Here is a 12,812-nt window from a genome sequence, read left to right as displayed (position 1 = left end):
CCTACACCAGAGCTTGGGCTGTTTGTGAATGAGTGTTCAGAAATAACTGAGACTCCATGAAGTGCATCCAGCTCCAGAGTAGAATGAAGAAATAATCATTCAGCAGACTGCTGTGTCACTGCTGAATGTTTCAGGGAAAGGGAAAAATAGCAAGAGAAACACCAGATGGACAGGACAGTTCAAAATGAAATTACTTAAATGCAAAGCTACCACCTTCTCACAGAAAATGCCTTGAGATTCTTAAGCCTAATAATAGTCCTTAACCCAGCTATAATTTCAAACTATTAATAAGCTTTTTGAGGTAGAAATTATCACCCACACTTTATAGACAATGAGAGAGACATGAAAAGATTAGGGCCCAGATTCACAAGAGGATTTAGCTGCCTGAAGTGGGATTCATGTTTGAGTTAAATGCTTAAGTCCAAAATTACACCCCTCCCCCCTCCCATCACCCCACCCCCCCATCCTGGTGGTGCCTAACAGCATACGCAGAGGATATTTGATGGGGCTTCCCCGCACAGGATGTACCTCAGATGTACACTTCGCAGCTCCCCAAAGGGCATCTTGGCCAGATGGCTGTGGTGGGGTGGCAGAGTCCTCAACCCTGGCAGTTTCCTGGTTGGTGGTCTTCTGGGTGGAGTGGTCCTCTGGGCAGAGAGATTGTGCATGCCTGGCTTTCAGGGCTGGTGGCTGCAGCACTTGGGGCAAAGGGGAGCACCTTGTTCCAGTCTCTTATCCAAGAACTACTTTTACATTTGAACCCCTTGAAGCCCTGTTCTCATAATTTGCTTAATCATCAGACCTGGAAAACCTCAGTGTGATGGGTGTCATGGTTTCTGGTAGACCCTGTTCTGAGACACCTTCATTTCATGGTGCACTGTCCTGCGAACCTGGAAAAAGCCCTCTGAGACCTGGATTTTGTCTCAGTCCCTCCCCCTCTTTCCAGCACAGACTTTCATTTGGGACCGACCTGAGCCTGGCTACTTGTCCAGACAGTTGCTGGTATACTTTAGTGCTCTGGCATGGTGCTGGAGCTGAGAACAAACATGCCTCTTGCCCTGTGGAGCAATGAAAATGATGACCTCTCAGCATGGCTGCAGGCAGAGGCATGAGGTACAGGAAACAAGGAAGATATGGGTTCAGTGGAAGAGCAAGGTGCTGCTCTGAATATGAAAGGTAAGGAGCAGCTTTATAATGATCAGGGCCATTTTAGCAACCGAGGGACTTCCGCCTGCAGTGGCCTAAAGCAGGTGAACTCCAGAAGACAACCTGACAAGTCACGTCTTCAGTAGCTAGCTGAGCGTGGGAGTGTGCACTGGGACTGTTTACTCTGAGTTTATTTTCTTAGAGGAAGGACTCCTCCATGCTGTCATTACACTAATGCAATGCGCATTGATTTCAGAGCTCGGAAGAGGTCTGGGGTCACTCGATGCATATCCATGCAGTCAGTGATGGGGGAGATAACGCTGCCATTACGAACCTGGAACCTGCCAAGCTCCACCAGAGACAGCCTTCAAACGCAGAGCAACTTCTGTGGCCTCAGACATGGACGCAGCTTTGTCAGAGTTGTGGTGCATAAAGTCTAGCCTGTGGAAACTTTGTGGCCTTGCCAAAGCGTTCCCCTCAGTTCCTCCCTAAACTTCAGGGAACTGATGTGCACACACACACACTGCTCCAAGCACCACCCTGCTGAAGAGCTTTTGTGGCACTAAGCCTTCAAAGCAGCTGCTTCTCTCCTCCTCGCCTCCATCTCCAGAACCTCCTCCTTCTCCCCCACGCACTGCCCGCTCCCTCCCCACACCACACAGGAGGTAGCTCCCTGTCCTCAAGGGAATGGTAGAAAAGATTAAAAGGAGTTAAAAGATAGTTCCTAGCAGTACACTTTGAGGCCAAAACCTGCTCCAGTGATAAAGGCTGTCACGGGAATCCCAACCTGTGCTGAGAGACAGCAGCTCTCAAAGCGGATGGGCAGGAAGAGCATCAATAGGAAGGAGGACAAGAGGCAGAGATGAAGGGAATAAGGTCAATTTGGTAAGACTGAGAAAGCTGCGTTGAAATAATACAATGGGAAAAAGAGGGGAGAAGTAGGATGAGACCAAAAGAGGTAGCAAGTTACACAGCATTAAGGTAATCGAAAAAAATTGTCTACTATTTTACTGCTGCTAGAGGGATTTTAGAAGGGAACAGAGACTGATTCAGCCTGATGAGCATTTATGCACATGACTAGGCTGGAAAAGACTCTCCTGACAGCAATTTTAAGCCCCTGATTTGCAGCATCCTCACTGCTGCTGATCCTGAGTGAGCTAACGAGAACTGCATGCCATAGGGTAGTCATCTGAAGTTCACTAGCCAGCCCTGAAGTCAGGGTCCTAATTCATCTCGCTGAATGATTTTTTTATTACAAAATAGCAGCTGTTATTTGAGTTGTAATACAGGTGCATAGATATATAGGTACATTAGTACACACAAAAATATTTTTTTAATAAATTTTTTTTTTTACCATGACTCAAGCAGCCTCTTAAGGAGAGCACACTAAAATAAAAAGCAAAATAAAAACAATGAAACAGAAGCTGTAGGGCAAACAGATCTCTTGAAACTATGTAACCTCTTCATCTAGAGAGGTACTTTGTTTTCCCTAAGCAGTATCCTGGTAAGTCCAACTCTTTTTATCATGACAAAAAAGAAAAAAAAGAAAATGCTCAGAGGACAGTGTCTGCCTCATCCTCATCGTTAGCCTGAGTTTCAAAAATGTACAAGCAGAGCTCTGCAGAACCAAAAAATAGATTTATTGTTATTGGACTGAGGGCAGTGGTTCAGCACTTGGCATGGCCGCTGTTTACAGCAGTAATGCTCCCGGAGACAGGAAGTTCTCCAAATCGCTCTGCCATTATTTTTCTCCTGTTGACGCTTTCTGATCGAGAGTTTTTTCACCCAGATGAAATTTTAAGTAACCCAGCAGTGAGTGTTTGGGAGCTGGCAAAACCGGCCGCAGTCATGCTCAGTCTCACGGACCACATGATGTTTTTCGAGTCAAACTCCCGTGCGGAGCTGCATCATATGTATACTTTCTTACACAATCGGCAATTCATGCAAACCCGCCTGCACGTAGCGAGTGTGTGCTGAAGACGACTCAGATGGCACTGGTGTAGTGAGAAAGTCTTTTCCCCTCCCTCCCTTCCTCCTGCCACTATGCCCCTGCCAAAGGGTAGCACTGAGGCAGCTATTGCCTTGAGAGGGCTTGGTTTGCTGTTCAACTGAATGCCAGGCCAGGCTAGGCTATTTGGCTTGAAATAGGGCATCGGCTCTGATGTACCACTGTGGGGAGTCAGCACACTGCGTTATTCCACAGCTATTTAGTTCACACAGAAACCTCGATTAAAATTAATGACACAACTAAGCAACCCTAAGTCACTTAAAAATAAAATTACTGCTTCTGGCCTCTCTCACTTAGAGAAAAAGTCACCATCCAGGCCAGACTGGAGAGAAAAAGAGTCCTGTGGTAAATACTGACCCTGTAATGCACACGCAGGGTGAGGACCAGCAGTGCAGCCCCTTCCTTCGGCTGCTGCCCACAGGTGGCAGGACCAGCAGCAGCAGCCCCAGATGAGCAGCGTTGCAGATTTCCCAGATTTCCCACCCCAAGGGCCATGCCAGCCTTGCCCACACGAGGCATGACGGCAGGGCTGCCAGATGGCTCAAAAGAGATACCCACTTCTCTATGGCCAAACTGCCTTCCTGCTGGGCATAGCATCCTGTTAGGGCCAGGTACTTGTCAATTTGAAGTATAAACAAGAGGTTGTTTTTAAACTCTATCAATCAACTAATTTTCAGTTTTGATTGCTGTTGGATTTCTTTTATTTTTGTCCTGTCTGGCAAGGGCTGTTCACTATTACTCCAGTATCTGATACCGCGTCCCCTGAAGCATTCCAATGGTTTGGACCAGGACCTGGCTGGCTGCTTAATACTGATTTTACGATCCTGTTGAATAGCTTCCTCCTCTGTTTTGTACATACTTCTATAATTCTGAATGCATTTAAGTTTAAAAAAGATAAAACAAGTTTTAACAAAGTGCTCAAATAATGCAACCACAAGCTGAAGCTGCACAGGAGCAAAATGCTGACTTCAGAAGTCCCATAAAAATAATTGGACTCAGAATCCAAGCCAGTAATTTCTGGGTTTTAAGTTTTTTTGAGATTCCAGCTTAAACTGATTTTTCTTCCCCAAAATTATATCCAAAAGGAAGAGTCCTAATGGCAGAAACTTCTGATTATGCCTGGTAATATCTCTCTCTCATGTTCTCCTACCAGCTAATCCTGTGAAAAAAGAGCACTTCGTTGGCTCTGTGGAAACTGAAAACTATTGCAAAACTTATTCATGACTGATCCCAATAGCTGGTAGGAAATATATACATAGGCTTAATTTTCAGTCCTTTCCAAGATGCAGTTTTCAAAAAGGCCTTGCTGGAAAGCTATCACAAAGTTCCAGCTCCAGATCACATCTTTAGATTGAGATCTTCCGTAGCAAGCCAAGACACTTCCCCATTAGCCACTATTATGATAACTTATTAATAATTATTTTCATCTGGAAAACATGTTTATTTGTTGGGTTTTTTTAGTGTTATGTTCTACAAAGAAGATAGTTACTGGGATTAATGATTCCACGAGGAAAATATGTAATGCTTACTGAGCCATGAAGCATTCAGTCTCCAAAATAACTATTTTCTAGTTTTATCCAATGAATTTCTACGGTTTCAGGCTTTTTGCATCAGATTTACTTCATCATGGTAACCTAAACTGGTTCATTATACATTAAGAAAACAGACTACTTTGCAAGAGTAGCATTTTCAAGTTTGGAGCGTTTATGAATGGAGGGAGAAAAATAAAGATTAATTTTTTTTTAACCAGGTAATCAGGCAAGGGGGGCTGAGATTGGCTGAAGTTTTAAACTACATTTTTCTTTCAGAAATTACTTACTTGGGCTTACAAGCCAGACAGGCAGGTTTTCCCAGTAGCATTCTCAAACTAGGGTGAGGAATAGTAACTCTGGAGCCCAGCCAATTCCAATGTAAATCTGTTTTGTTCAGGAAAGTGAGCCAAATTGCTTTTATACAACATCTCAATGTTTCGGGCAACTTGTGATATTCTCAGCTCCCATTCTGATTGTCAAGAAAATCAAGTGTAAGTTGTTTATTTTTTGTTTAATTCTGAACGACATGCACAGGCAGAATAACTAGGGCAACCACTCGCTGTTAGATAGGAAAGAGTCTCAAAAATGCAATTTGGTTCTTTAAGCTTCGGCCAGTATTTGGCTGGTGTGTCTGTCCTGATAGGCAGGCAGGATCAGACCCCCTGAGCAGGAGGAAGCGCTGTGCCTCTCACAGCCAGCACAGAGCTGCTTATTGACTGAGATGAAATATGGATAATAGCCTTACGCTTGAAACAGGCATCACCTTGCCTTGCTAGGTTTCATTTAAAGCCCATGGAAGAAAATTTAAACTATTTATTAAGAATGCCAAGAACGGCAATTTCCTGCTCTCTTAGAAGGGAGAGAGTGGTGGATTACCCTCAGTTTGGCAAGGCTCTTACTGGGGACAGTGACACCTGGGCCATAACTGATGCACAGGGAACTGTCACTGGCCGAAGCCATTCCTTACTCTCTGGCAGGGATTTTAAATCACCCAAGGTACACAGTGAGCATTCACTCTGACTGTGACCGACATGAACTTTCAGTCGCTATTCACAAAATACTCCTAGCATCACATTATCACTGGTGGCAACAGAACTTATTCAAACTCAAATATTACACAGCAGAGTTTTGGTTAATTTTCCTGTTGCAAAGAATCAAAGGAAGCAATGCCCTTTGAAGCAGCTACCTTTTGCTTTAGGCTTTGTACAAATTCAACAGAACAGCACCTCAGAAAACCCATACTGAATGCAAACAATCCCCACCTTTGGAAAACAATCCCCTGTTGGAGGAGTAAACAAAAGCATACATTAGTCACCCACTCCAAAGATGGGCAGCCAACAGAGGCGATGAGATTTAACCTCGGAAGACTGACTAATAGCATGCAGCATTCCCAAATCACTCCATCACTTAAAGGATCTCGAGCACCTGAATGTCAGGCAACATACAAGATTTATGTCCTTGTGCAAGTGACCAGCAGCCGCTTATAGTAAGGGGCTCAGCAACGTTCCCTGCCAAGCCTTTCTGTATGAATAGGGACTGATCTCTCTCAGCCGCTGGATTTTGACCTTGAAACTCATACAGTTCACTGTTATGATTTCTAGCTTCACTACCATGGCCAGGAACTGAACTACAGGTTTGTTTTTATTAGCTTCTCCGCCACTTTGCCAGCCATTCATTTGAATCTTCTAAACAGTCATCTCTGAATCATAATGCAAATTCCATTTACTGAAAAGGTGGAACCTTTAATATAACAAATGAACATGTTTAATGACTGATACTTCTAGACATTACAGCATCTCTCATGTTTTCAGTAAATGGATATAATTTTCTCTGCATTACCCTATTATTATTCTTTGCTAGCATTACAAAGCTACGTTCTCAGCTGCGGGTGTTTTCCACCAAGTGCATTTTGAAGACAGCCCAAACAACATGATTTAAAAGACATCTTCCTCTGTATCCTCAGCTAAAAATGCTGCAGGATACAGAGGAATCCGATTGGTATTCTATTCTTAAAATTTACTTACTGCTTGCACCTATGTTTCATAAGGGCCATGCTCTTCCACAATTGCTGACTGTATTTACATTGGAAGAATATCTACAAACGCATTTCACTTCAAAGGCAAATAAAGGCTGCTCTGTATAATCAGGATAACTTCCTCGGTCTGAAGCCTGACCCATCTCCCATTCAGAATAAAACATTTTGAGAGCCAGCAAGCAGAAGTGGGTCACCTTTGTAACTCTCCTGAAGCACACCTCTAACTCTGTTCATGTTCATAAGAGCCATGCTTCCAACCACGCACCAGGAGGTGGCTCAGATGCTCATATGGGGAGATAAGGAGGGGACAAATGGTGAGGAGGGGTCAGTGAGCGGCAAGTACTCAGTCTGGTTCAGAGAGACACCATTGCATAAATTGCTCAAAAAGGTAGTATACAGAAACCTAAGTAAGTGCGGTAGACCCTATTGTTTTGATTTGTGAGTGTTACAGCACTGAATTTTCCCTAAATAACACTGTTGTGCTTCGAACACCATAACGTCACGTTCTGATTTTACTTAAAGATACAAATGAAATGAAAGAAAAATACGTAAGTAAATATCGCATGAAGTCACAAGGAAGATGTGACAGATTTTCATTCTTGACCTTAAAAGAGAGAGGCTGTTCTTTTCTCCGAGCTTTTTCTGAGCAACAGCTCAACAGCTTCTCTTCTGCGGGTCTGACTGAACCCCCTTGACCCATGCGAAGAGGCTCCACTCAGAGAAACGAAGGCAGTATTGCAAGAGGAGCACTTAAAATAACCATGCAATAGAAAGGTAAACAAGATTGCTTGGAATTTATAGGGTTTAGGATTATGGACCAGAGCCAAAGAGCAAAGTTGTGAAGGGTCCTTGTGGTGATTTTATGGGCTTCTGGATCAAGCTTTGTACACCTGCCTGCTTACATGCGATGTGAGTCGCACGTGTCATATACTATGGCAGCTTCCACCAACATCTTTATATAGCTCTAGTTTTAGCCAGCTTCATCTCTTATTTGTTATTTACGCTTACAAGCCCTTTTTATTTGCAAACTAGTAATTACTGTTTATCACAGAGATACAGCAAGTCAGATGCTAAGCTCACCTGTTCTATTCTGGTCTATTCTATCCACCTTGCAGAAGCACATGAAATAACAGGACTACTGCATATTGTTCTACATCTGTTTAAAAGAAAGAAAGGTCAGGTAAAGTGCCCTATGCTTTCATCAGGCTGTGATGAGCCTGGAAAATTTTTAGATCTATGCAGAAATTACTTGTAATTTTAGGTTGATTCGCGCTGTTACAGAGACCAGCTTTTGCAGAGAGTGCTTGAGAGCTCTGAGATGGTCATGAGCGTAAACACAAGCTGAGAATTCTCTTTTTAAATTGAAAATATGCTATTTAAACTTAAAGACGGACAATATTGTGCTGTGCTAAATTTGATGGTGCAGCTTCCAGAGTAAAAGTGTGACTTGCTGTCTTTGCAATTGTTTGTTTTTTTTCAAATGAGATTTTACTGTTTAAAAACTGAAGTAACATGGAGGATGGTCTAGGATAAAACAAGGAAAAACATACAGCTAATTCTGTGCCTTTGGAACTGGCCTATGCCAGATCTTGCAGCATCCTTTGCTGCAGAAAACTCGATAGATGCTGTCTTCCAATTCCCTTCACATAGCCAGAACTTGACGTAACTGGTGAATGTGACCAAAGTGTAGTTGATCACAAACACATACCTCTTCCACTTCTGCCCACGAATCGGAGGTCATTGAATCTTGCTACTTGGTTTTTCATGGCAGCTGTGGCGTTTCTGAGTTCTGCAGAGTAGTTTTCGTCATTTCCAGCCATCACCGTTACCAGCGTCCCATCGGGCACATCTCCCAGGGCCACCACCTAGGAAATTAAGGAGCAGCAGCCTCAGCTTCCTTACATGACATTTATTTCTGGGTGCACAACATCAACAAGTAACATAATAAAATAGGAAAAAGCAGCAACAGCAAAATTCTATGTAGACTAAGAAGCTGTTTGGAGAAACAGGAATCGCCTCCATTCCTAGTCTGTGGAGCTACAGAAAAGTTTTTACATTGATGCATCTCTGAAATACACAGTATGATGAGTAGTCCGGCATGAAAAATATACAAAATAAGCTTTCCAAAATATACTTCTGTAATTGTCAATAAATACATTCAAGCAACAGGAACCGATTCTGGTCTGATTTACAGTAGCATTACTTCTAAGCAACAGCAAAGTCAGCACAATGATGGAAATGTAAAATTCAAGAGAAAACAGAACTAAGACGATCATCTCATGGATGCAAGGGGTCAGAGTCCCCACAGCTGCCCCAGTTCCCTATCTTTTCCTCCCACTGCTTTGAACAGAGCTGCCCCAGCATAAATTCTGAGTAAGTCCATAGAGAAGCAGGCCTCAATTGAACATTTAATTGCAACTTACTGAACAATTTCTTTTTTTTCCTTTAGAATCATGAAAGTAAACCATTGACTTAAGACCTTACCCGCAGCCTGATGAATGGAAATTGTGATGCGAACTAATGAAACCTGCAATCGCTCAAAAGCTTTCACCTCATCTGAAATGTTTGCGCTGTAGCTCCCTGGTGCTGGCATCTATCAAATAAATATTTTGGAACACAGGATTCGCTGCATTTTTGATGCAACGTGCTGAGAGATACATAAATTTCTAACCTTATGTTTTCTAACTTGTATCTATGACGTTCACACTGCTTAAACTATGAAAAATTGAATTTTATCTTATCTTCTTGAGTACGATCGAATTGTCAAAACCATTTTGCCCTTCTATAATCGAATCAATGTCTGTTGTGCCTCTTGATTTACTCTCGCAAAAGTAAGAGCTTGAATTAGGTCCTCTACTACCCTTTTTTTAGATCCTGTTGCTGTTCCCCTAATTAAGTCTACAGTAGTGACCTCAGGACTACTACCAAACAAAAAAAAAAATTATCTAGCTAGTTTTTATTTCCTCTTTTACACATTCTAAGAGGAAGTAGCCCTGCACCATGTCCTCTGACTTGCAACTCGATATTTTTCCTTCCTCTTAGCATTTTCTAGCATGTGTCCATACAGTTATAATTGGCCAAAACTTGTCACAGCCTGGTCTTATTTCTATTAGTTTCTAATCACGCTTGTCCTTTCCACAACACGATCAGTGGCTCCTTTGATTGGTCTGTCTCTGTGTCCCTAGCCACAGCTACCTCCCATACTGTAAGAAAGGTCTCCAGTCTCAGGTAATTCACAGCCTTTCGGAAACTGTGTTTCTCACTTCAGTGCTCTCCCATTTGCCACCAATAACCCTTATTTTCACTTCCACATGCAAAGTTAAAATCAAAATGTCAAAATTCCCTCTTTACATATCTATTTTGACTTCCTCTTTCCCACTTCTCTGTGGCCCAGGCTTTTCGGGTTTTGTGTGCTGTAATGCACTTCTGTGGCCTGTGCTACACTCAGCATTGCACTTTGCACATTTCCCTGATCTTGGCATAAATTAGTCCTTGCTTGAAATGTTTAAGCCAGGAAGCCTTCTCCTTGCACAGCATTGTGTCATGAGGCACGCTGGCTCACAAGATCGGCAACTGTGAACCCAACACGCTCACTCTGTTCCTAAAAAGTTACCTTAAAACCTTCGTGTGTGCACGTATATAAAAAACACAAGAAAGGGAAAGGGGAAAATCAGGGCATTCACCTCACGTCCCTACAATGCAAATGTTTGCATGTTTGTTTAAGGAAATATATGCTAGCATTTTAAGGGATGAAAAACCTTCATGAATCCAGGGTCAGTTGTCTCTTACATCAAAAAGATTTTAAATCACCGTTTTCAAATTACACTGAAGGCAACCTCAGAGATAAGATATGTGAAGAAAATATTAGAAACAAGTATAAAAATTAGATGGCCCAGAAAAGAAACTAGAGTTAAAAGTAAAAAACAATAGAAACAGTAATACAAACCTTTACATTAGAAAATAACTAAACAGGTAAGCTAGGACTTGCTGACTTGAGTTATCTAGTGCCTTATTGTACCCTTTAGCACTTAAAAATAAGTATTTCCAGAGCGAGAAGAATATCAGAGTTACAGTGCTGCCGGTTTTCTAAATTACCTACTTATGTTGCATCAGTCAAATAAAATTGGCCTCTTAAATTAAGATTTAGATTCTTTCTTAACAGCATTCGGAAAATGAATCTATATGGCACCTTATTAGAGTTTTTAGGTACTATTTTCTAAGATTTTCAGAATCATTCTTGATTTTAGAAAAAAAATAATGCATGGAAATGATCATTTTGATTTGAAATAATGTCCTGATCGTAAAGATCAAACATCATGAGTGAATTTTCCTAAGGAAACATGAAAAGAAAACTCTCTGTTTCTCTCTTTTTATCGATGCAATGGTTGTTAGCAAATACTTGATAAAACTCAGTGGTTTTTTGTCAGATGCAAATAAGATACTGGCAGCATAGGAATGATCTGAACTGAGTCTAGTTCCTGTTCCAAATGATCTTTAAAATTACAACTTTTAAAAACGCCTTTGCCAATACTCAATATTTAGTATAAAACCAATGAGATTCTTTTGTATGTGGCAAACTATTTCAGGACCCATTTCTCAGCGGCAGGAGCTTTCTTAGGGGGGTGGGGGGACGAAGACGACCAAGCGCCCCGGCAAGCAGATGCCTCTCAGACCATCATTTCAGGAGCTTGTAAGAAAACCCTCTCTCGGTTTGGGTTTGGTCAGGGTTTTTTTGGCTTTTTTTTTTTTTTTTGCTTGCACGTTTTCAGGTTAAACTATCTCAGCATCACAAACACTCGCTTTCGTCTGTTTGGAGAACCTGACCCTTCCCTCTTGCTTGCAGAAATTGGAAGCGGGCTTGCTGGTTAAAAAGGAGGGTGCACTACCTGCGGGGTGGAGGACGGGGGGACAACGAGGAATTAAGCCAGCCTCCGGGGTTTGCTTTCCTCGGGCGGTTTTCACGCACTCCGGGCAGCCGCCTGCCGCCAGTGGCCCTGGGAGGCGAGGGGGAGCGGGGTCCCGATCTCTGCCGGACTCTGATGCTCCCGGCACCGGGGGGAGCCGGGGCCCGGCGACGGCTCCGCTTTCCGGGTAGGAGCGGGAAGACCCGCTTCTTGCCGCGTCCCCGCTGAGAGATGAGCGGGGCCGGGAGCACACCCCTGGGCACGGTCGCGCGTGGCACAGCAGGGAGCCGCCGAGGTGGCCTCCGGCCGAAGGGAACCCCCCTCGGAGAAACACCGGTCACTTTTGGGGACTTCACTTCTCTCCCCTCCCGGCGGGGCGGAGCGGGTTTTCACGCCTGCTCCACACGGTAACTCTGCCTTCCAGGAGTACTCTGCTTCCCGAGTAATTAGCAGCAGTTGGCTAGTGCGTGGGTGACAGTATAATAATTAATCTAAATGTGTGAATTTAGGGCTTCACCCTGCCGATTAGTTCCTCCCTTTCCCCGCACTCATATATGCGTAAAACAAGAAGACTATCCAGACATCAAACTTTTCCCTAAAGCCGCCTCCTCAGTAGGATTTGCTCAAGCTCTGGGAGCTGAACTGGTTCCCTTCTCCCTCGTTTTTCCTGCCCCAAAAAGCTGTCGAAAAAACTTTGGTCTAGTCGCTTATCCAATAAGTTGTACTAAAGCGGCCGGTGTTTAGCAGTGACCGCAAAAGAAAGCACAAACTTTACAAATCCCGCTCCTAAATCTAACCCCGAGGCTCCTTAGGAAGCTGCATGTCTCTGCGGCTCCCGCCCCGGAGAAAAGGATAACGAGAATAATTACTTTTTCCTTTCCCTGCTCAGCAGCGTATCTACATCAGTAGCAAGAAAATCAGCGCATTCAAGAAGTTAGCGATAGACAGAAGTCAAAAAAGAGCCAAGGCGGGGGATGAATTTTACTTGAACCCGGGTAACGGGAAAGCAGGCCGAGTGAAGGAGAAAAGCGCAGCTTTCTGCAGGGCAATGGGAACAGTAGAAGCCCAAGCCGGCAGGCTCCGGCATTTACTATTTTGAAAAAACAGCCAAAATAAGGAAAAATGTGTTTTTTTCCGAAGAGCTCCTGGCCCAGGTCTGGCCGGTGCTCGCTGCTGGCGCCTCCACG

At 43.5% G+C, this 12,812-nt stretch overlaps 1 protein-coding gene across 1 annotated transcript in view; it reads right to left on the bottom strand.

The window, feature by feature from the left end:
• Nucleotides 1-8,586, bottom strand: part of LOC104542349 (runt-related transcription factor 2) — a gene marked incomplete at both ends in the record, with an annotated part of 17,349 nt that extends 8,763 nt beyond the window's left edge. Inside the window, one exon of the mRNA XM_010186626.1 lies at nt 8,430-8,586. Within this exon, the coding sequence (XP_010184928.1) occupies nt 8,430-8,586 (157 nt within the window). The remainder of the gene's footprint in view (nt 1-8,429) is intronic.
• Nucleotides 8,587-12,812: the final 4,226 nt, after the last annotated feature.

The sequence above is a fragment of the Mesitornis unicolor genome, unplaced genomic scaffold (genome assembly GCF_000695765.1).
Source record: "Mesitornis unicolor isolate BGI_N332 unplaced genomic scaffold, ASM69576v1 scaffold30220, whole genome shotgun sequence".
NCBI lineage: Eukaryota > Metazoa > Chordata > Aves > Mesitornithiformes > Mesitornithidae > Mesitornis > Mesitornis unicolor.
The sequence above is the reverse complement of the archived record's forward strand: the minus strand, read 5'-3'. Positions and strand labels throughout refer to the sequence as shown.